Source organism: Lithobates pipiens, unplaced genomic scaffold (genome assembly GCF_037356315.1).
Source record: "Lithobates pipiens isolate NorthernLeopardFrog02 unplaced genomic scaffold, aLitPip1_a1.2 Scaffold_19, whole genome shotgun sequence".
NCBI lineage: Eukaryota > Metazoa > Chordata > Amphibia > Anura > Ranidae > Lithobates > Lithobates pipiens.
Window position 1 is genome coordinate 15902784 of NW_027507764.1, and position 24460 is coordinate 15927243.

Below are 24460 nucleotides of genomic sequence, written 5' to 3' on the forward strand. Positions count from 1 at the left end.
AATAGCTTCCCTTGCGTCGTATTTGGTCCGTCGGACCAGCATACAGACGAACGGTTTTCCCATTGGAATTGAGTCTTGTGGACAGATTTGAAACATGTTCTATTTCGGATTAGCCCACACACGATCGGATTGTCCGACGGACTGATTCCATCAGACCTAGTCTGCCAGAAAGTCCGGTCGTGTGTACGCAGCATAAGATTGTCCTGTATTTGTCTGCATCCATCTTCCCATCAACTTTGACCAGCTTCCTTGTCCCTGCTAAAGAAAAGCATCCCCACAACATGATGCTGCCACCACCATGTTTCATGGTGGGGATGGTGTGTTCAGGGTGATGTGCAGTGTTAGTTTTCCACCAGCATTTTGATTTTAGGCCAAATAGTTTAATTTTGGCCTCATCTGACCAGAGCACCTTCTTCCACATGTTTGCTGTGGCCCCCACATGACTTCTTGCAAACTGCAAACAGGACTTCTTATGACTTTCTTTCAACAATGTCTTTCTACTTGTCACTCTTCCATAAAGGGCAGATTTGTGGAGAGCACGACTAATAGTTGTCCTGTGGACAGATTCTCCCCCCTTAGCTGTGGATCTCTGAAGCTCATCCAAAGTTACCATGGACCTTTTGGCTGCTTCTCTGATGAATGCTCTCCTTTCCCGGCCTGTCAGTTTAGGTGGACGGCCATGTCTTGGTATTTTTGCAGTTGTGTCATACTCTTTCCATTTTCGGATGATGGATTGAACAGAGCTCCATGAGATGTTCAAAGCTTGGGAGATTTTTTTATAACCCAACCCTGCTTTATACTTCTCCACAACTTTACCCCTGACCTGTCTGGTGTGTTCCTTGGCCTTCATGATGCTGTTTGTTCACTAAGGTTCTCTAATAAACCTCAGAGGGCTTCACAGAACAGCTGTATTTATACTGAGATTATATTACACACAGGTGGACTCTATTTACTAATTAGGCGACTTCTGAAGGCAATTGGTTGCACTAGATTTTAGTTAGGGGTATCAGAGTAAAGGGGGCTAAATACAAATGTACGTCACACTTTTCACATATTTAGTTTAAAAAAAAGTTGGAAATCCATTTATAGTTTTCCTTCCACTTCACAATTATGTGCCACTTTGCGTTGGTCTATCACATAAAATCCCAACAAAATACATTTACGTTTTTGATTGTAACATGACAAAATGTGGAAAATGTCAAGGGGTTTGAATACTTTTTCATGGCACTATATATGAAATTACAGATCTGATCGAAAGAGAATTTATTTTAATACTAAGAAAAGGTATTTCGAAGTACCAGAGAAAGAAGAGATGATACTGAGGAAGAGATGCAGAATCACCTTCTCGTGTAACATACTATAGTAACAGACTCTTTGTGTCTTGGTTTCTCCTCCAGAATGAAGACTTTGGTGGCTTTGCTTTTCCTGGGGTCGTTGGGTCTGGCTTGGTGCTGCAGCCGTCCACCTGGAGGTAAGAATAATATAAAGGTAAAAAAGTACATAAAAATGACTTTGGTGCACTAGATGAGGAGGAGGGTCTGAATACACTCTTATGGCAGCAGGTAGGTCATCAAAAGAACTCCTTCAGGTATTTTAAAGAGGAAAAGGAGCAAAAAAGGAGCAAAAATGCAGCAGGAAAAGCAGCATAGAAGCAGCAAAAAATGTTGGGACTTTATATGAAGCTCATGGTAACAAAATGAATAGAACGGTGGATAGTAAAATATTTAATGATACATAGATACATGTTTACAGACACTAAAATCTCATATACATAGAAATGCACATTTCCATGGAGCCAATTTCTAAAACGGTAATATCTGGTAGTAACATATTTATAAGCATTAATCATGTATCCATGATCAAAAAAAATCACAAGATATCTCATTGCCCTTAGCACCATATGATGCAAGTGTATGCATGACCAGCAATCAGTTTTAGCTGCCTGTGTGTGAAGTAGCGGCACGTTTAGGTGCAATTCTGTGTGGGAACATGCTCGTAAGGTTGGCCCCAAGGACCCTGCAAGGGAACGGAGCCAACCTAAAAGTGATAGCAACTGGCAACACTTACAGGATGAAATTGCGAGGAGTAGCATTGTAAGGTCTCCAGTGTGCTGACAACGTCAGTTTTGAGGGGCAGAATGTGGCCTGGCTGATCCATATCCAAGTGGGGAGAATTCGAGGAAGGATGGCATGTTCCTGCACTTCCCCTACCTGTCTGGAACCTCTCCCTGATGTGAATCACTGTCCCTGACAGATGGGTGACCTGTCCCTACTCTAATCACAACATGAAATGCGCACCAAACCCGGGTGCCAGGGTCTTGATTAGACTCTTCCTGGCCCAAGATGTCCGCCAATGCTATATGGGATGCCAGCATGCAATCAGATGCCACCTCTCTGTGACTAAGGAGACCATAGGGGTCTCAAGTACCTACAGAAAAAGGTGGAAAAACCGACAATATAAAAATTAATTTGCATGATCCATATTTTTTATTTGGTTAAAATAAGTTTCCCCCTAAATTTACCCGGAAGCTGATTTTGAACTCTCCAGCTATAGTAAATCTATCCCACTGTCTCAGTCAAATTATTGACACCATTGCAGTCTACAGTTCTTTTTTTGGTGAAGGCCCCTTTAGAACAATGGAAATACTTTGTACACGATGTATAATTACTGAGTGTGTTTTGTTTTTCTTTCTTCAGCCACAGATATCGCCAGAAGCGGGGAAGCCTCGGAGAGTTCACTTTATGATGTTGGTCTAGCTTACAATGCCATTGATGGTGTGACAGATACCAACTGGTTTAATGGCTCCTGTACCCACACATATAACGACCCATCGCCCTGGTGGAAGGTAGACCTGAACCAGAAATACAAAGTGAATGTCGTTGTAGTCACTGGACGAACAGACGGCTCAATGGACCGGATGATGGGCGCTGAGGTCCGAATTGGAAATTCTCCAGACAATAACAACCCGGTGTGAGTACCACGGGGACAGGACACTGTACGGATACCTGTGTCAATAGGCTTTGGGCTTGTGTCGATGGCATCAGTTTGAGAGGCTTCAGAGATCATTCAGAATTCATTGACAGGTGACCTTTTTCTGGTCTGCATTGAACTCAAGAGAGTTTTGCCTTCTCATAGACTTGTATTATAATAAAAAACACATCTGATGCAAATAAAAGCCCAATGACAAAGGTCCTATGCAGCACCCTGAACCCAAAATTAGAGACATTACTGCATGACTGAATTTGACCTATGAATATATTTAAAGAGAAAGTAAACATTCTAAGCCCTTGTACACACGGTCGGTGATTCCGACAACCAAATCCGACGGATTCCGTCCGTCGGATTTTGTCCGACGGATCTTGTCCGAAACTGTTGCACACACACGGTCGGACGAAGTTGTCGAAAATTCCAATCGTTCAGAACGTGATGACGTTATTTCGTTACGACGGGACTACGTTCAGGCTAGTAGCCAATAGCTTTGGTGTAGGAATTTGATCTGAGCATGCGTGGCACTTTGTCCGATCGAAATTCTCTACACATGATCTGAGTATGTCCAATCAGACCGGTTTGTCAGAAAATATTTCCAGCAAGTTGGAAAATTTGGTCCGATGGATATTCCGACGGAAACAGTCCAATGGAGACCACACACAGTCGGATTATCCGACAAAACTGTCCGATAGGACACATTCCGACGGATTCTCCGTCCGTGTATACAAGGGCTTAGAAAAGGGTTGGCCTCACAGGGGTTTCCACCATCATATTAAACACAAATAAAATGTATATCAAGCCTCCTGGCTTCCCATTACAGAACTACTTCTCAGGCCTCAAGCATAGGTTTTAAGTCTGGTCCCTCACATCACCTTTTAGCACCACTGTGCTTATGTGCAGCCCTGCACCTCTCGGCTCTTTCTCTTGCAGCTCCCTGCTTCTCTATCCAACTCCCTTGATGCTGGACAGGGACCATTTTGTCTCCCGGGTGGAACCCTAAATCAATGTCAGGCCCAGACACAGTCTGCTGGCCTTCATTAATACCTCAACCCAGGGTTAGAGGCTTTTTCCTTTCCTCAGCTCTTTGAAGTCTCTGAACTCCAGAACCCAATCTAATGCCCCGTACACACAATCGGACTTTCCGATGGAAAATGTGCGATCGGAGCTTGTAGTCGGAAATTCCGGCCGCGTGTAGGCTCCATCGGACAGTTTCCATTGAAATTTCCAACACACAAAATTCGAGAGCTGGATCTAAAATTTTCTGACAACAAAATCCGTTTGCGTAAATTCCGATCGTGTGTAGGCAATTCCGTCACACAAAGTGCCACGCATGCTCGGAATCAAGCAGAAGAGCAGCACTGGCCATTGAACTTAATTTTTCTCGGCTCTCCGTACGTGTTGTACGTCACCGCGTTCTTGACGTTTGGAATTTCCGACCGACTCTGTGTGAGCGTGTGTTTGCAAGACAAGTTTGAGCCAACATCCGTCGGAAAAAATCCAATGGAATTTGTTGTCGGAATGTGCGATCGTGTGTACGTGGCATAAGAGTTATAAAAACCGAAGAAGACTGGAAAGACAATTTTCTCTGCTCAGAACAGATATTCTGGAGCCCCCACAATTTGCATCAAAGAGAACCCTGTGTGCCATTTACTTCTAAGCCCTTGTACACACGGTCGGAGAATCCGTCGGAATGTGTCCTATCGGACCGTGTTGTCGGATAATCCGATTGTGTGTGTTATGCATCGGACTGTTTCCGTCGGAATATCCGTCGGACCAAATTTTCCAACTTGTTGGAAATATTTTCCGACAAACTGGTCTGATAGGACATACTCCGATCATGTGTAGAGAATTCCGATCGGACAAAGTGCCACACATGCTCAGATCAAATTCCTACATTAAAGCTATTGGCTACTAGCCTGAACGTAGTCCCATCGTAACAAAATTACGTCATCACGTTCTGAAAGATTGGATTTTTCGACAACTTTGTCTGACCGTGTGTATGCAACAGTTTCGGATACAATTGGACGGACAAAATCCGACGGACAAAATCCGACGGATTTGGTTGGCAGAATGTCCGACCGTGTGTACGGGGGCTTACACTGTGGTAGGGCCTAGCACTATATATACACTCACCAGCCACTTTATTAGGTACACCATGCTAGTACCGGGTTGGACCCCCTTTTTCCTTCAGAACTGCCTTAATTCTTGTTGGCATAGATTCAGGATTGAGATGTGGTGACTGTGGAGGCAATTGGAGTACAGTGACCTCATTGTCCGGTGGTGAGATGATTGAAGCTTTGTGACATGGTGCATTATCCTGCTGGAAGGAGCCATCAGAAGATGGGGACACTGTAGTCATAAAGGGAAGGACATGGTCAGCAACAATACTCAGGTAGGCCTTGGCATTTAAACAATGCTCAATCGGTACTAAGGGGCCCAAAGTGTTCCAAGAAAATATCCCCCAAACCATTACACCACCACCACCAGCCTGAACTGGTGATACAAGGCAGGATGGATCCATGTGCCAAATTCTGACCCCACCACCTGAATGTGGCAGCTGAAAACCAGACCAGGCAACATTTTCCAATCTTATATTGTCCAAGTTTGATGATCCTGTGTGAATTGTAGCCTCAGTTTCCTGTTCTTAGCTGTAGACCATCTGCTTCAAGGTTTGATGTTTTGAGATGGTATTCTGTTGACCTTGGTTGTAACAAGTGGTTATTTGAGTTACTGTTTCCTTTCAATCATCTAGAACCAGTCTGCCCATTCTCCTCGGACATAAACAAGGCATTTTCCTCCACACAAATGCCGCTCACTGGATATTTTCTCTTTTTCGTACCATTCTCTGTAAACCCGAGAGATGGTTGAGCGTGATAATCCCAGTAGATCAGCAGTTTTTAAAATACTCAGACCAGCACGCCTGGCACCAACAACTCAAAGTCACTTAAACCCCCTTTCCTCCCCATTCTGATGCTCAGTTTGCTGCCGTGTGATTGGCTGATTAGCAATTTGTGTTACCAAGCAATTGAACAGGTGTACCTAATAAAGTGGGCGGTGAGTGTATATCCTAGAAACAAATAAAGAGATTCCCTCCCAAAATAAATCTCCAAGCCGCAACAGTGATGTTGAATGATGACATTCGCTGTGCACATGGAATAGGTATTTGAAAATTCTGGTCTCCAACCAGAAATATCAAGAAAGAATACGAGCAGGGGGACTGTTAAAACATTAGAACATTAAATCAGCACATTAAACACATCAGCGCATTAAACATATGAACACATTGAGAAAAGAAATTGTGTAAAAAGATTTTGTCTCAATTTATTTGAATATAAAAATAATTCACAATACAACAAATCAATAGCTCATGGGGAAGGTGAGGTATTTCGACTAGTTTCGCTTCTCAGCTTCTTCAGGAAATATATACATCTAAGGATATATACATAAACCACAATTAAATCAATAAAAACTGTATGAAGTGACCTTCAGTAACAACAACAAAAATTGGAGAAGACATGTTTACAATACATATCAACATTTTCAGAATCTTACCCAAACGTCTTAGCCCCAGGATAGCTCAAACAAACCGGGGGGAGCCTCCCCCCTGATGACTGTGAGGGGAATTACCCCCGACACAAGCCAATATCTATATAGGAACATTGATATTAAACTTACTGATTTAGGCATTATAACCCCAAAGCCTTTCACAGGTGGTGACCCAATGTGAGATCCATGTGTATTGCCACAAATATTTATAATTTTTTTAACAAATAATAAAAAACACAGAGGTGATCAAATACCACTAAAAGAAAGCTCTATTTGTGGGAAAAACATGATAAAAATTTAATTTGGGTACAGTGTTGTATGACCGTGCAATTGTCATTTAAAGAGTGACAGCACTCAAAGCTGAAAATGTGTCTGGGCAGGAGGGGGGTTTAGGTGCCCCGTAAGCAAGTGGTTAGCCACTTCCCGTCTGGCGCATGTGATGTACGTCAGCAGAATGGCATGGACAGGCAAATGGGCATACCTGTGCGTCCCTTTAAATTTGCAGCTGTGCCATCGCGTGCGCACTGCCGGTGGCACACGCGCGAGCTGGCTGTAACCTCCGTGAGTCGGATCGCGGGTCCCGCAGACATGATCGCCGCGGGGATACCCGCAATCGTCTCACAGGGAGGAAGAACGGGGAGATGCTAATGTAAACAATCATCTCCCCATTCTGCCTAGCGACAGTGTCACTGTGTCAGAAACCATGAATCAGACCGAGAGAGAAGTACAATTAAATCACACTTGTTTATTAAATAGAAATAATAAGGTAAATAGAGTAAGCATAGTCAAAGCATAGCCAGAGTCCAGTAACCGGATCGAGTAGTCAGCCAGGCCAGAGTTCAATAACCAGATCGGGTAGTCAGCCAGGCCAGAGTCAGAGATCCAAGCGAAGGAACAGCAAGCAGGATAAGGAGCCAGAAAGGATGTCAGCAAGCCCGTCTTTAACCAGGTACGCAGGAGATGGTTTCTTGTGATGTGACCAAGGCGAAGGCAGAGGTGAAGGGAGCTGGACAGCTTTAAGTAGGCAGGTCAGACGAGCATCATCAGGAACAGCTAGGTAACTGTGGAGAGAGTTGAGAGCTGGCAATTATCCGACAGCTGAGCGGCCAGCCCAGAGAAGGAAAGGCTAAGCCAGCCCTGACACACTGATCATAGCTCCCTGTTATCGGAGCAGAGATCAGTGTCGTGTCACACATAGCCACACACCCCCCACAGTTAGAAACACGCCCCAGAACACACTTAACCCCTACACTGCCACCTAGTGGTTAACCCCTTCACTGCCAGTGATTTTTTTTCCCAAAAATATGTAGAAGAATACATATCGGTCTAAACTGAGGGAAAAAAATATTATTATTATAGCAAAATGTAAAAAATAATTCGTTTTATTCAAAATTCTCGCTCTTTTTTTGTTTATAGCGCAAAAAAATAAAAAATGCAGAGGTGATCAAATACCACCAAAATAAAGCTCTATTTGTGGGAAAAAAAGGACGTCAATTTTGTTTGGGAGCCACGTCGTATGAATGAGCAATTGTCAGTTAAAGTGATTAAGCGCCGAATCACAAAAAGTGCTCTGGTCTTTGGCCAGCAACATGGTCCGGGGCTTAAGTGGTTAATGAACACTTTGGGCACCTTTAGTAAACCTCCTACAATTAAACAAGTGTATTTTCTGTATCATTCTGTTGATCCTTGTTTGTTCTCCACAGGTGCGGTAAGGTCACCCAAGTTTCTGATCCTACCACAATTTTCTGCTGTAATGGAATGGAGGGTCAATACGTCAGCGTGGTGATCCCGGGGCGCAGTGAATACCTGACCCTGTGCGTTGTGGAGGTCTACGGTGACCTCGTAGTTGAGGAGAAGCGTGTCTGCTGGTAAAATTCAGAGGACCACGACAAAAGAAATCCTAAAGTTCATCATCAAATTTCACATCCATCATGATAATACGTCTGTTCTCCTATCTAGCTAGAGGAGGACATCCAATTATGTGAATCTTGGATAAAGTTTGCGTGATTCTTGTGGGAAATCATTTATGAATAGACCACTTAAAAATTAGCTAAAGTCATCTAGTTTTGGATGAAGTGTAGAAGGGTTGGAACCACTGCTGTCTGTGTCCTCATTGGGGAAATGTTTTTTATATATTTGTTTCCTTACCTAGGTGCTTACTAAAGACAATAAAGTTTCTTTCACACTGTCTTATTTTTTTCTGTGTTTTTTTTTTCTTGTTTTTTTTTTTTTTTTATGTATTTTTTTTATTTTCAGGTCTATTGTAATTGGTCTTGTTAAAATAAATATTACCGTATATACTCGAGTATAAGCCGAGATTTTCAGCCTCTTTTTTGAGGCTGAAAGTGCCCCCCTCGGCTTATACTCGAGTCATCGCTGTCTGCCCGCTCGATCAGCGTGTCGAGCAGACAGACAGCGGCCATTCTATAATTCAAAAGCCGCGCCTCCGGCTCCGCCTTCGCCTGTGATAGGCGGAACACTGAATTTCCCAGCAGCCTGTGTTCCACCTATCACAGACATCGTCTCATCCTCGTACTACGGACGAGGATGAGACGATGTCCGTGATAGGCGGAACACAGGCTGCTGGGAAATTCAGTGTTCCGCCTATCACAGGCGAAGGCGGAGGCGCGGCTTTTGAATTTTACAATGGCCGCCGAGGCGCCGACGAAGAGGGCACGGGACGGAGGCACGGCACGGCACGGGACGGGACGGGACGGAGGCAAGGCACGACACGGGACGGAGGCAAGGCACGGCACGGGACGGAGGCAAGGAGGCAAGGCACGGGACGGAGGCTCGGGACAAAGGCTCGGGACACAGGTAGGCTGGACACACACACACACACACACACACACACACACACACACACACACACACACACACACACACACACGGACACACACACACACAGGGATGGATGGATGGAGACACACACACACAGGGATGGATGGATACACACACACACAGGGATGGATGGATGGATGGAGACACACACACACAGGGATGAATGGATGGATGGAGACACACACACACAGGGATGGATGGATGGATGGACACACACACACACAGGGATGGATGGATGGATGGACACACACACACACACAGGGATGGATGGATGGATGGACACACACACACACAGGGATGGATGGACGGACACACAGGGATGGACGGACACACAGGGATGGACGGACACACAGGGATGGACGGACACACACACAGGGATGGACAGGCATGTCTCACCCTCGGCTTATACACGAGTCAATAAGTTTGCCAGTTTTTTTGGGGGTAAATTGGGGGCCTCGGCTTATATTCGGGTCGGCCTATACTCGAGTATATACGGTAGATGGGATTATTGTTAAGGGTGTCATTAAAATGGAAGGAAATTCTAACTTTTCTTAAAAAATGTCTGCATAACCCCCCCATCCTACCTTTCCTGCATAACCTGTATACAAAAACACATATTCTTTATACAGGTTAGGCAAGATAGATAGGAGGGGGGGGGGGGACTTTTTTCCACTTTAAGCACAAATGTGGAATCACTGATTAGTAAATGGACAGTAATAGCAGTGATCTCTAATAGTCTCATGTAATGGGTCTCTAGTCTATGACTGTCTTCTGAAGCATTTCTCCAGTTTAAAATACCGTATATACTCGAGTATAGGCCGACCCGAATATAAGCCGAGGCCCCCAATTTACCCCCAAAAAAACTGGCAAACTTATTGACTCGTGTATAAGCCGAGGGTGAGATATGCCTGTCCATCCCTGTGTGTGTGTCCGTCCCTGTGTGTCCGTCCATCCCTGTGTGTGTGTGTGTCCATCCATCCATCCATCCCTGTGTGTGTGTGTGTCCATCCATCCATCCATCCCTGTGTGTGTGTGTGTCCATCCATCCATCCATCCCTGTGTGTGTGTGTCTCCATCCATCCATCCCTGTGTGTGTGTGTCTCCATCCATCCATCCATCCCTGTGTGTGTGTGTCTCCATCCATCCATCCATCCCTGTGTGTGTGTGTCTCCATCCATCCATCCCTGTGTGTGTGTGTCCATGTGTGTGTGTCCGTGTGTGTGTGTGTGTGTGTGTGTGTGTGTGTGTGTGTGTGTGTGTGTGTGTGTGTGTGTGTGTCCAGCCTACCTGTGTCCTGAGCCTCCGTCCCGTGCCTTGCCTCCTTGCCTCCGTCCCGTGCCGTGCCTTGCCTCCTTGCCTCCGTCCCGTGCCGTGCCTTGCCTCCTTGCCTCCGTCCCGTGTCGTGTCGTGCCTTGCCTCCGTCCCGTCCCGTGCCGTGCCTTGCCTTGCCTCCGTCCCGTGCCTTGCCAGGATCGCCTCGGCGGCCATTCTAAAATTCAAAAGCCCCGCCTCCGCCTCCGCCTGTGATAGGCGGAACACTGAATTTCCCAGCAGCATGTGTTCCGCCTATCACCGATATCGTCGCATCCTCGTACTACGGACGAGGATGAGACGATGTCCGTGATAGGCGGAACACAGGCTGCTGCGAAATCCAGTGTTCCGCCTATCACAGGCGGAGGCGGAGAAGGAGGCGCGGCTTTCAAATTGTAGTATGTCCGCCGTCTGTCTGCTCGATACGCTGATCGAGCAGTCAGACGGCGATGACTCGAGTATAAGCCGAGGGGGGCACTTTCAGCCTCAAAAAAGAGGCTGAAAATCTCGGCTTATACTCGAGTATATACGGTAACTCCTATAGTATGTGTTCAGTCTCTGACTATCTCCTGTTACATGTCCAGAGTCTCTGAGCATTTTCTGTAGCATTTTATTTACTGAATATGGAGTACATGATGTCAGGGGCTCCTTATATCAAGAAAGTTAAAGTGACACTAAACTCTGATTTAAAAAAAAATTATAGCCAAATATGTATTCTTAACTCAAAAAAGTCCCTTCTATTACTCTCCTCCAAATCCTCAAATTCCATTTTTTGCTGCTATGGTCCCATTTCCCATTAGAGGGTGGCTACGTTTGTTTTCCATCAAACACAGGCACTGTACCATCAAACGCAGCGACTGTGCCATCAAACGCAGCCACTGTACCCGTCAAACACAGCCACTGTGCCCATCAAACTCAGCCACTGTGCCCATCAAACGCAGCCACTATACCATCAAATGCAGCCACTGTGCCTTTCAAACGCAGCCACTGTGCCATCAAATGCAGCCACTGTGCCCTTCAAATGCTGCCACTGTGCCATCAAACGCAGCCACTGTGCCCATCAAACGCCGCCACTGTGCCCATCAAATGCAGCCACTGTACCTTTAAACGCAGCCACTGTGCCATCAAACGCAGCCACTGTGCCCATCAAACGCAGCCACTGGGCCATCAAACTCAGCCACTGTGCCCATCAAACGCCTGTCAAACGCAGCCACTGTGCCTGTCAAACGCAGCCACTGTGCCATCAAATGCAGCCACTGTGCCCTTCAAATGCTGCCACTGTGCCATCAAACGCAGCCACTGTGCCCATCAAACGCCGCCACTGTGCTCATCAAATGCAGCCACTGTGCCCATCAAACACTGCCACTGTGCCATCAAACGCAGCCACTGTGCCCATCAAACGCAGCCACTGTGCCATCAAACGCAGCCACTGTGCCCATCAAACGCAGCCACTGTGCCATCAAACTCAGCCACTGTGCCCATCAAACGCAGCCACTGTACCATCAAACGCAGCCACTGTGACATCAAACGCAGCCACTATACCATCAAACGCAGCCACTGTGCCATCAAACGCAGCCACTGTGCCCATCAAACGCCGCCACTGTGCCCATCAAATGCAGCCACTGTGCCCATTAAACACTGCCACTGTGCCATCAAACGCAGCCACTGTGCCCATCAAACGCCGCCACTGTGCCCATTAAATGCAGCCACTGTGGCCATCAAACACTGCCACTGTGCCATCAAATGCTGCCACTGTGCCATCAAATGCTCCCACTGTGCCCATCAAATGCTGCCACTGTGCCTCCCCCACCCGCCGTCTGCCCGGCACTTACCCTGTCACAGTGGGGCAGTGGGTCATGGCGGCAGGTGACGTTCTCAATGTCTTCTTCTGCCGTCCTCTCCTCCCATCCTCTCCTATGATTGGACATCTGATAGGCGTCCAATCACAGCGCCTGTCGTTTCAGCCAGTCAGGTGATGGGTAACAAACCCGAGCACCTGATTGGCAGAGAGGCGGTTCAGTGTTAGAAAAGTGAATGTTCATTCGCTTTTCTAACACAGCTGGGGGAACTGCGAGCGCCAAGCATAGCGTTCCCTGTTTACCTTTTTTGAGGCCTATCACAGCCTATGGCTCTAATCAGGTGCTTCAAAAACAACCTCCACGCCGCTGTAATTCAGGCGCCCTGGGCCCCAAAAATGAGCCAGGCGCCTGAATAGGGGGTGGCAGTGGCGGTCATAGATAGATTCATGCAATGCATAAATCTATCTATTGGTGATAGAATGGGGTGGCAGGAGAGAGGGGGCAGTGCCCGTGTGCCCTTATAGATGCACCGCCACTGGTACAGTATATAATAGTCATTTCAAAAATTTGGGAATACTGCAGGGATGTCAAGCCTCACTTCTGTAGCAGATTAGGAGGGGCGTCACCAGGAAAGAATAAGTGACTTCAGTCATTTTTATAACTTTCCATCTATTAAATCTTCTGCCCTTGTTGTTGTTTCTTTGGATAGTAAAACATTTTTTTTTTCTGCCAGTAAATCCCTTATACAGCCCACTTCCTGCTTCTTGTCTGGTCATTGGCCTAGGCTTATGACATCATGCTGTGTATGAAAGAAGAAAAAAGGCGCGTGACCTAACGCATGAATAAAAATAAAGAAGTTTATTCTAAAGAAATTGGTATATACAAAAAAAAAAATACTACGTGTTCATGAATAAATAAATTACAATATTCTCATTTCATAAAATTGTAAAAATTGATGTGTTTCGAGGGGTTTCCTCTTCATCAGAGCCTTGGAAAACGAAAAATGGTCCGTATAATGTGGTAGGCCTATATAGAGAGAAAAGACTGGATGGGTGATGTGTCACATGATAGATGGTATATTTCTATAGGCGGATTCTCCTTTAACCTAGCAGTATTTCTTTCCACATCGCAGTGCTCTCAGTGCCATAAAGTATATACAAATGTTGTCATTTATCGATAATTAGTGTTGGTCGTCAGGACCTGCACACTGGCTGATTACGATGCTACAGCTTGTGGTCAGTGATTACGTGCCCAAGTCGATCCTTGGTTGACCCTGCTATCCTCCTGTCAGGATGCTGTGTTGTTGCCAGGAAAGGGTTCTCCATTGGTGGCACTGTCGGTCTCTTGCTTGTCAGTTTGTGCTTGTGGGTTCGTATCTGTTCTTCAGTGCATGTTGTCAGTTCGTTCCTGTATTTCAGTGTGTTCTATTTATAGTTCGGTTCTGTTTTTCAGTGCGTTCTTGTCCACTCATTTCAGATTTTCAGCTCAGGTCCTTTCTGATTTTCTAGCCATGTTGCGGTTAAGTTCTTGATGGAGACCTTGTGCCGTTGTTGGGCTTGGTGTAAGAGTTCTTGCTTTGACCCAAGTCCAGTCCATGAACAGGGGGAGGAGGAGTTCATGGACCAAGAATAGGTTACTTAATCATGACCAATTCTCTCACTTGCCTTTGCTGTGGGAGCTCCAGAAAATCCTGATGATTTCAGGAATTATCTCCGGGTGGCGGACCCCGTTTTTCACTGTCTGTTGGCTTTGCTTACCCCTTATATTACCAAGCAAGACACCTGCATGCGGCAAGCCATCCCTCCCGAGCACAATCTCGTTGCCACCTTGTGGTACTTGGCAATGGGGATAAGTCCCCAGGATATTAAGTTTATGACTGGGATTTCCCCTCAGGCTCTGGGAATCATTATTCCAAAGACCTGTTCTGCCATTATTCAGGTCCTGCGGAAGGACTATATGAAGGTAAGTTTTATCCTTTAACATCACATTCTATGTATTTAATGTTTGCTAATGTATTGGATTTATTTCATCATTCCCTAATTACAGGCAGTCCCCAAGTTACGAACACCCGAGTTATGAACGTCTGCTACTTACGTACGGCCTCAAATGCCGGCCACTTGTGCTCCACGTGGATCCTGGATACCTTTCGAGCACTTCCTAACACATCCCACACTGCCGTGCTATGCCCCAGATAACATAACAAGTGCCTGGAACATCACACATCCATGCATAGGCGGCAGTTACACTTAATAACGCAGGGTTCCAACTGTTTTGTGACTGTGTTGTGACTTACGAACAACTTACGAACAACTTCGACTTATGAACAAACCTATAGTCCATATTGTGTTCATAACCCAGGGCACTTCTGAACACATCCCACACTGCCATACTACGCCCTAGATAACATAACAAGTGCCCAGAACATCCCACATCCATGCACAGGCAGCAGTTACACTTACGAACGCAGTGTTCCAACTGGAAGTTACACTTACAAATGCAGTGTTGCGACTTATGAACAACGTCGACTTACGAACAAATCTATAGTCCCTATTGTGTTCGTAACCCAGGGACTGCCTGTAGCATGATTGTAATATGCTGTGAATGTCCCCTTTGTCCTCATGCATGCTGTAAGCTTTTAATGCTCCTTTTCTGTCCTTCATGCATATGTGCCTTCACTAATCTCCCCAGCATGCTATCCTGGGCCCATAAACAACTAGCCTAGTCACTTAACATTGTATTTTGTCTGCTCCATTGTAGTGCTTACGCTTAACACCCCCTAAAATGTGTCCAAATTTTATTGTCCTTAAATTCAGGCAGAGTGCAAGAGGCTTTTTTTGGGGGGCCCAAACACAGCTCGAACCCTCCACCCCCACCAACCGCTAAGTCCCCTGATACAAATCCTCTATCTGCTGAATTTGCCAAACCCATACACACTATACCTACCTCTTTTGTGGTCATATTTATGGATGAATTCACCAAAGAATGTAGTCCAAGTGCCTAAACAATATAATGTAGCGCTAGGAAAAATGCTGTGAGAATATGTGTAACAAAAACTTTGAAAAGAAGAAGGAAAGACTAATAAAGTCCAAATATTAAGTGAGTACAATAGTCCTTGAGATCCACATAGGACACAGAATGTGGTGTTTCACACAGTGCAAAAACTAGAAAGTGGTCTTGGAGACATCTCACATCAGTGACATCTAGGTAGGTAAAAAGAAGATGGGTACTCTTACCGAAACCACCGGACCTGTGTATGTACACAAGGTCATACATGCATATATATGGATAGATGAATCCTCGCAGGTCTATCCGCCACTGGAATTGCTGTGGGTCCTCTGGTCAAAGAAGGAGTAGTCTGTATCATCCACAAAATTCCAATTCCTCAAAGGTCCTGATGGAATGGACGAGAAGAACCAACTCCAACCCAAAAAAACGGGGTAACAAACACGGCCAAACTCATGCAGGGGATCACGTATGAGACAAAAAAGAAAAACAGCTTCCCATAGTGTAGATGAAAATATAAAGGTAGCTGTTTATTGGCGTAAAATCAGCAAATACAAAATAAAAAGATTGAATAAAAACGTGATCACATAATAAAAAAAGGCAATACAGGGAACATGACTACCACGCCCTACACATTTCGTCCCATAGGACTTCAACAGATGCCCCAGTGCCAGCACCATGGCTGAGGATCAGCACTGGACTGGCACCTCCGGACCACCGCAGTGGAGCCCTGCATAGGTGGGGGTAAGGGCCGGGCAGAGGGAGGGGCTCAAGCACAGGTTGGCACACTGGGACACTGGCACAGGACTGTGCTGCCCTGACTGTGGCAATGATCATCTCCTGCACCCCCTTCATAGCCTGCCCTGACCTTGCCTCTCCTCCATGGCCTTCATGCGCTCCTGAATTGTCAAAATTTCACAGATAAAAAAAGAATGCTTGTCGTTGTCAATCCCAGATTCACTTAATACTTTTGTTATGTCAGTGTCCATGTTGTGGGACTATGTGTGCACAGCTAGTAAGTATTTTGTGGCTGAAAATATGACCTGGAGGTTTTTAAGGTTCGCCTGCCATTAAAGTCAATGGGGTCCGGCGCGAACCTTGTGGTTCGCAAACTTTTGGCCGCGTTCACAGTTCGCATTCGCGAAACATCCCGTCGGAAGTTTGTCCATCACTACTCCTCAAATGGTGATAGGACAGTGCATGCATCCTTGATCAGTAGCCACTGGCATGGCAAAAAAATCCAAGCTCCCCTGACCCTGTCCTGGTGCCATACTCACATAGGTACTCATTGATGGCCCACTGCTGCGAGTGCAGCTGCTGCAGCATTGCCAACGTTGGGTTCAACCTGGTGGGCATGTCACAAATGAGGTGGTTGGTGGGCAGGTGGCATTCCCTTTGAATGTCAGCCAGTTGAGCACTGGCATTGTATGACCAGCGGAAATGACCATAGACTTTTCTGGCCTGCTTTAGGAGATTGAGTGGGTGGGTACCTACTCAAGAACTGCTGCACCACCAAATTCAAGACATGTGCCAAACATGGAATATGGGTCAAGTGTCCCTGTCGGAGGGCGGAGAGATGGTTGGTGCCATTGTCACCTACAACCATTCCTGGCTGAAGCTAGCGTAGCATCAATCACCTCTGAACCTGCCCCTGCAAAGTTGACAGAATCTCTGCCCCAGTGTGGCCCCTGTCCCCTAAGCAGACCAACTAAAGCACTGCATGGCATTTTTTTGCCGGAGTGCTTGCATAGGCCCTTGAGCGCTTATGGAGCACCGCTGGTTTAGAGTAGAAATTGGAAGAAGTGGTCATAGAGAAAGAAGAAGAGGAGGGAGTGGAGGAGAGAGCTGTGGCAGAATTGGCACTAGCATTTTGGAGGCGTGGTGGCGGAACAAGCTCCAACAATACTGAACTATACTATTCAGTTCAAAAAGGCAACGTCCCTGCCCATGCCTGCTGGACCATGAGTCAGCGGTAATATGCACCTTACTGCTGACCGCCCTGTCCAACAAGGCCAAAACATTGCTTTCCACTAGCTGGTAGATAGCCAGAATGGCCTTCCATAAAAAGAAATGGCGTTTTGGAAACTGCCACTGAGGTACAGTACATTCCACAAATTTATGGAAGGGGACAGAGTCTACCAGCTGAAAAGGCAGCAATTGCAGTGTTAGCAGTTTGGCAGAGCTAGCATTCAGATGCTGTGCATGTGGATGGCTGGGACTGAATTTATTTTACCGGTTTAGCAACTGGGGTAGGGACATTTGCCTGCTAAAATCAGATGGAGGTGTACTGATAGCAGATTGGCTGCAAGTACTTGAGACACCTATTGCTATACCTTCATTCCTCTCAGTGCAGGTTTTTGAGAGGACTGGAGGTATTGTGGTATTGGAGATCCCATATGAGGAGCAAGGAGATGTCCGCCTTTTTCTTTGATGTGGGTCTTTCAAGTGCTGTTTCCAATAGACTGCATTAGAGGTCATCATATGTCTGGTCAAGCATGTGGTGCCCAAGCAGCTGCTGTTCTGGCCATGCTTTATCTGCTTCAGACATAGGTTGCAAACAGCAATGGTGTGACCTGCTGCAAACGTGTCAAAAAAAGGCTCACACCAAGGAACTTTTCAATATCAGCGGGGAGCCAATAGCAGCGTCTTGCACCTGCAGAGCTCTGTGGTGTGAAGCAGTAGGGTGGCTGCCCTTACGCTTCGGCCTAGAGGACATCCTGCCTCATTGGAGTTGTGCCTCCTCCTCTCTTCTATCAGGCACCCAAGTAGAGTCAGTGACCTCATCATCCCCTCCCTCCTCGTCACTGGAGCAAACTTGGCAGTATGCTGTGGCTGGGGGAACATGACTTCTAGTTTCTAGTCCTTCTTGGGCACCCCCTATCTCTAGGCTCACGTTACTCCCTTCCTCAACCTGGGAACCAACATCAATGCCTTCTAATCGCTGCACATCCTCCATCAGCATGTACCCGACACTGTGGTTAAATAGTTCAGGGGCTCCTCTATGCATAATTGTGGGGCTACGGAAGGAGTGACTGTGGACAAGGAGCTGGTGGAGCGCTTTGGCAGCTGCATTGGAAGGCAAACTACTCTGAGCCTGGATGACAGAGGATGAGGACAGCTTTGTTATCCACTCCACCAACTCTTCTGCATGTTCTGGCTCAATAACATGGCCAGCAGCAGGAAAAAAGGACAAGCGTGCCCCACAGCCACCTGCAGAGGATGCACCATGTCCATGACCAGCACTGTTGTCTGTAGACACAGAGCCTGCTTGCCCTCTTTTAGTGGCCTGTGAGCATCTGCCACTCTTGGTGGCCTTCCGGACACGATGTATATTTTTTGGGCAATGCCACACTGCACTGTGTTGTGTGCTGTGTACATCAACAGAAAAGTAGTAGCAACTGCACTATGGTTGCAATGTTTTGTGTGCTGTGTACTCCACCAGAAAAGTAGTAGCAACTGCACTACGGATGCACTGTTTTGTGTGCTGTGTAAACCACCAGAAAAGTAGGAGCAACTGCACTATGGTTGCACTGTATTGTGTGCTGTGTACACCACCAGAAAAGTAGTAGAAACGGTACCCCACAGAATGCACTGTAGATATATACGCTACACTGGATGCTGCAGAGTGTGTATGGAATGTACTTTAGAATGTAGACCTCTAGGTTACACTAACTGGATGCTGCAGAGTATATATATATATATATATATATATATATATATATATATATATATATTATACTGTGTGTGTGTGTATGTATGTATATATATTAAATACACTGCCACTAACTGAATAACCTGCCTGCTCAATCTAAATCAAGCTAAGTCTCCATCCACAGCAACAACACTACACAAGGCCGCTGTGCAGGCAGCCTTATATAGTGTGGGGCGTGGACTTAGTCCCCCTGAGCCATGATTTGCCAAAGGAACCCTGCCTTTGGGTGGGTTTGGCCAAAACATACAGGTCAGGTGCATGCTTTGGCCAATCATCATATAGCAATGCACTGCTGCAGTGCATTATGGGGCATTCTGCACATTCAGATTCTGCAAATTTCCCATAAACGACCCATATTGTTCGATATTCGGCGAACAGGCGAGCACCCGATGTTTGAGTCGAACTCATGTTTGACCCGAACATCAAGCTTATCCCTATTCATCGCCCAGACGGAATTCTACAGGCGTCTCCAGACTGGCAGCTTGGACTTGCCACCTCCAGCAGACAATGTGACAGGCCTCCCATTTGTGTTTGTGGCAGATGAGGCATTTGCGCTGGGGGACCATCTGATGCAGCCGTTCCCAATGCGGACCCTCACCCCGGACCAGAGGATTTTTAACTACCGGCTATTCCTAACATCAATAAATATGGCAGAATACAAACTTTTTTTTTTTTTTTTTCCATAAAGTATTTATTGAATTTCAAAGAAACAAAAAGTGTAACAAGCAATACTTAATGTACTACACAAATGAAGTACAAGTCAATATTACAGACAATAACAAAGTAAGTATTCGTACAGGTGAACAGGCGTAAAGCGTTTAGTTTTGAAGTGGAACTCGGAGATGAGACCTTCCCCACATCCCCTGTTCAAATCTCACACAGTGCTACAACCCCTACGTCTCAACTCCTTTTCATTTCCTCTTTAAGATTGCAATCCCAATGAGTGTCAGGGGGTAGCTAAGCATTGGCAAATTAATCGGCTCGAGGAAGTTCAGTCGTCCATCGCAATAGGGCTATCGGGCTATTTCCCGGAGTATGAAAGAAGGAAATGGTGGGTGGGTGATAAAACTTCGGCCAAAAGAGAGGCGTAGGGGACTGGGAAGGGGTTCACTCCGTCAATCAGAGGCTGGTAACCGTCCTTGTGTGTGGGAGTCTGTGTCAATGTCGAAGGCCGAACCCCCCTGCAGGGGGGTGGTGAACTCAAAAAGAAAGAAGGAAAGAACAAGGGAAGGGGAACAGCAAAAGAGTGGATAGAGGGTAGAAGGTGGGTATATGGGTTAGGAAGGGGGTTTTCTCTCCGGGCTCCCCCATTTGTCCATGCGCAGAATGGAGGTTGGGATCCATAAAGCAACCTAGCCGCCTATCCGAAATAGGAACCTGGGGTCGAGCGGCCAGTGTGAGTTGGGGCTGGGGGTTCTTCTAAATCAGACAGGCGATTACCCAGTACGTACAGGACAAGGCATGTTGGCCCCAGAGTTCAAGGGGTTACTGCTTTGAAAGGTCATCCATCTATCCCAAATCTGTGCGAATTTATGAGGGGCATCCTTAGCAATATAAATGAGTTCCTCCATCTCAGCTATCTTTGCTACCTTTTGTAACCATTCAGTGGTGGAAGGGACAGTGGGAGATCCCCAATGGATAGGGATGCAAAGTTTGGCAGCGTTGAGTAGATGTAAGCCTAGTGAGTGCGTATATGAGCGGTTTGGGATTGAAGTATGGTGTAGGAGCATACGGGCAGCTGTGAATTCGATAGGGAGATCAGTAATAGAGCTAGCTATGTCATGCACCCGGGTCCAGAATTCCTGGATCCGGGGACACGACCACCATATGTGTAGTAGGGATCCATCAGCACCAAGGCACCTCAAGCATTTGTTAGGGATTTCTGGGTTAAATTTGGTTATCAGAGCCGGCGTTCGATACCACCGTGAAATAAGTTTAAAATTGTTCTCTTGGGTATGCACGTTCAGGGAGCCCTTATGTGTGATGATAAAGATCTTTTCCCATTCCTCTTCCGAGATCTCCATTTGCAGATCTCTTTCCCACGCTATACATGCTTTCCAATTTTTTGGTGATTTGGACTGGGAGAGGAATGAGTGGGTCACCGAAATAAGGTGGCGTTGGGGAGAGGCCTGTGAGCAGAGGGTTTCAAAAGGTGTCAGCCGCCTAGATAACTCAGCTTCTCTATGTACCTGTTTAAGAAAATGGCGTATTTGAAAGTAGGACCATTTAGGTATGGGGGGGAGATCCCCTTCTGTCGGGAGTGCAGAGTAGTCCAAGATCTCCCCATTGTTATAGAACTGATGCGCAAACATTTCTTTATGTGGCCAGCTATTTTGGAGAAAGGTCGCGGACATGCCAGGAGGGAACGCGGGATTCAGCCGAATAGGCATGAGGGGCCCAGGATTGGAAGAGACATTGAATTTTTTGCAAGCTTCTCTAAAGTTGGTCAGGGTGGCGTACACTAGGGGGTGTTCTTTTAGGGCCTTAGGAACAGAGGGAGGGGAAATCCAGGGTGTGTGGTTGATGGGTATGTTCGAGAAAGCGTTTTCTATAGTGACCCAATCCTTATCTGACCCTTGGGCTGACCAATCAAAAATTCTGACCATTTGGCAGGCAAGGGAATATAGTTTGAGATTCGTAAGACCTATGCCCCCTACGGTTTTAGGGCTCGTAAGTTGGCTATAGCTGATTCTTGGACGCTTATGTTTCCATAAAAATTTCGTGAACGCACGCTTAAGGTGCACAAAAAAGGAGGCAGGGAGTTGGATGGGAATTGTCTGAAGAAGATACAGGACTCTAGGGAGCACATTCATCTTGAGAATAGCTGCCCTGCCAAACCAAGAGAAGTGGGGTTTGTCCCATCTCCGTAGGTCTTCGGTGATAGAACGTGACAGCGGGAGGAAGTTTTTGGAGTATAAAGCGGATAAATGCTTGGGGAGTTGAATTCCTAAGTATGTTATAGCCTCCTGTTTCCAGGAGAAGGGGAATGCGGTTTGACATTGAGAAACTAATTCGTTAGGCAGAGTAATGTTTAGCGCATCAGACTTTGAAAAATTGATTTTCAAGTTGGAGAGCTTGCCAAAGGTTTCAAAGTCCTTAAGCACATTCGGGATAGACGTTAACGGCTCGCTGAGAAACAGAAGGATGTCGTCCGCGAACACCGCTAACTTATGGGTGCGCCCCGCCACCTGGATTCCCCTAATGTCGTCGTTGGATTGTAAGCGTCGGAGGAGGGGCTCAAGCGTCAAGATAAACAGAATAGGGGACCGAGGGCATCCCTGTCTCGTTCCATTTCGGATGGGGAAGGCACTTGACAGGTGGCCATTAACTCTGATGCTCGCAGTGGGGGTAGTATAAAGGGACAAAATAAAGGTCATCAGTCTATTGGGTAGGCCTAAGTGTTGGAGTACAGCAGCTAAGTAGTCCCAGGCCAACCTGTCAAATGCCTTCTCCGCATCCAGGGACAGAAAAAATCCCTTTTCATTGCGGGATGTGAGCCAATGATGTAGGTTAATGGCCTTGGTAGTGTTGTCCCTGGCTTCCCTGCCAGGGACAAAGCCCACCTGATATTTGCCAATAAGAGAGGGGAGGAGTGGTAGCAAGCGGTTGGCCATTATTTTGGCAAAGAGCTTGATGTCTGAATTAAGTAGGGAAATGGGTCTATAACTGGTGACTGAGGAAGCGTCCTTCCCTGGTTTGGGGATGACCGTGATGTGGGCTTCTAAAAGCCGGTGGAATGGAGTTTCTGAATTGCTAAGGGAGTTAAAGGCCCGCAGAAAGGGCGTAGTGAGGATCTCTGTAAAAGCCTTGTAGTACGGGGCAGAAAGACCGTCCGGTCCTGGGCTTTTGCCTGGCTTTAGTTGCTTGATGGCCTGCCTGAGCTCCAAATCTGAAATCGGATTATCCAGTTCAGAGGCCAATTCATCGGAAATTTTCCCGGGACTATATTTCTCCAAGAAATCAGTAAGGAGCATTTCCCTATGTCTTTGGGTCGAATGAGTAGAAGATGGGCTGTGCAAGTTGTATAGGCTCTTGTAATACGTTTCGAATTGGGACGCTATATCTGCCGAGGATGTGTGTGCAGTGCCCCCTGGGTCCTTTATAGTGTGGACAGTAGAGGAGATGCGCTTGGTGCGGATGGCCTGGGCCAGGAGTCTACCATTTTTATTTCCCTGTTCGTAGAACAGTTTCTGATTAAGAATAAATTTACGGTGAGTTTTACGATTCAGCACCTCCTGTAAGAGCTTTCTCGTCTCAGTCAGGTCTTGAAGCGTGGCCTGCGCTAAAGAATGTTTGTGGGCTCGTTCCAGTTGTTGAATTTTATGGACTAAATCTGAGATACGGGCTTGGTTCGCCTTTTTCCGTAATGCGGCTAATTCTATAAACTTCCCTCTAATGGTACATTTGTGCGCTTCCCAGACCGTAATAGGGGAGATCCCGGGGATCATATTTTCCTGGAAATAGTGATTTAGGCTGGATGAAATAGCATTGATGTCTGTCTCGGAGGAAAGGAGGGATGCGTCTAGGCGCCAAATTTTTGTGGTATTATGTTGGATCGGGAAGGTAAGAAGCATTGAGATCGGGTGATGGTCTGCCATGAGAAGTGGTTCTATCCTAGCCGATTGGAGCAGAGGCAAATCTCTTTGGGAGAGGAACAGATAATCTAACCTGGAATATCTGTTGTGTGGTGTGGAAAAAAAAGTGTAATCTTTCGTAGAGGGATGTAAAGTGCGCCAAGCGTCGTGTAGTGCAAGAGCTTGCAATAAGGTTCTGACCTGCCGCAAAGAGCTGTAGGGAAGGGAGGACGTCCCCGACGAGGAATCCAGGAGGGGTTGTAGCACAACATTAAAGTCGCCGCCCAGTACTGTCATACCCGCCTGAAAGTTCGTGAGAAGGTCCGCGACCTTTCGGAAAAAGCTCACCTGAGCCGTGTTAGGGCTGTATATGGTTGCTACAGTAACTGGTTTGTTATATATGGTACCCTTCAAGAAGACGTATCTTCCATCTGGGTCAATAATAGATTCTTCTAGCTGCCATGGGATGTGTCTAGCGATGAGAATTGAGACCCCCTTGGTTTTTGCAGAGGGGTTTGTAGAATGGTAAGCTGTAGGATATTTTCGACTTACAAAGTTAGGGATCTGTCCCGTGCGGAAGTGTGTTTCCTGTAGGAATGCCACATCTACTTTCTGTTTGGAGATAAGCTTTAAGACTTGGCTACGTTTTTCGGGGATGTTCAAGCCTTTCACATACTGCGACCAGA

At 46.4% G+C, this 24460-nt stretch overlaps 1 protein-coding gene across 1 annotated transcript; it reads left to right on the forward strand.

Annotated features, from left to right (window-relative positions):
- The first annotated feature begins 1398 nt into the window (after positions 1-1398).
- On the forward strand, positions 1399-8724 carry LOC143997931 (pentraxin fusion protein-like). The gene is made up of 3 exons (XM_077493751.1): positions 1399-1471; positions 2697-2970; positions 8238-8724. Exons 1-3 carry the CDS (start codon positions 1399-1401, stop codon positions 8404-8406), a joined length of 516 nt encoding a protein of 171 aa, XP_077349877.1. The 3' UTR covers positions 8407-8724.
- Positions 8725-24460: the final 15736 nt, after the last annotated feature.

What these genes read in the sequence shown, in the direction of transcription:
- LOC143997931 (XM_077493751.1), top strand. Translation starts at nt 1,399, where the DNA reads ATGAAGACTTTGGTGGCTTTGCTTTTCCTGGGGTCGTTGGGTCTGGCT. An exon ending in CTGCAGCCGTCCACCTGGAG is followed by an intron (nt 1,472 to 2,696) that starts GTAAGAATAATA and finishes TTCTTTCTTCAG; the next exon opens with CCACAGATATCGCCAGAAGC. An exon ending in CCAGACAATAACAACCCGGT is followed by an intron (nt 2,971 to 8,237) that starts GTGAGTACCACG and finishes TGTTCTCCACAG; the next exon opens with GTGCGGTAAGGTCACCCAAG.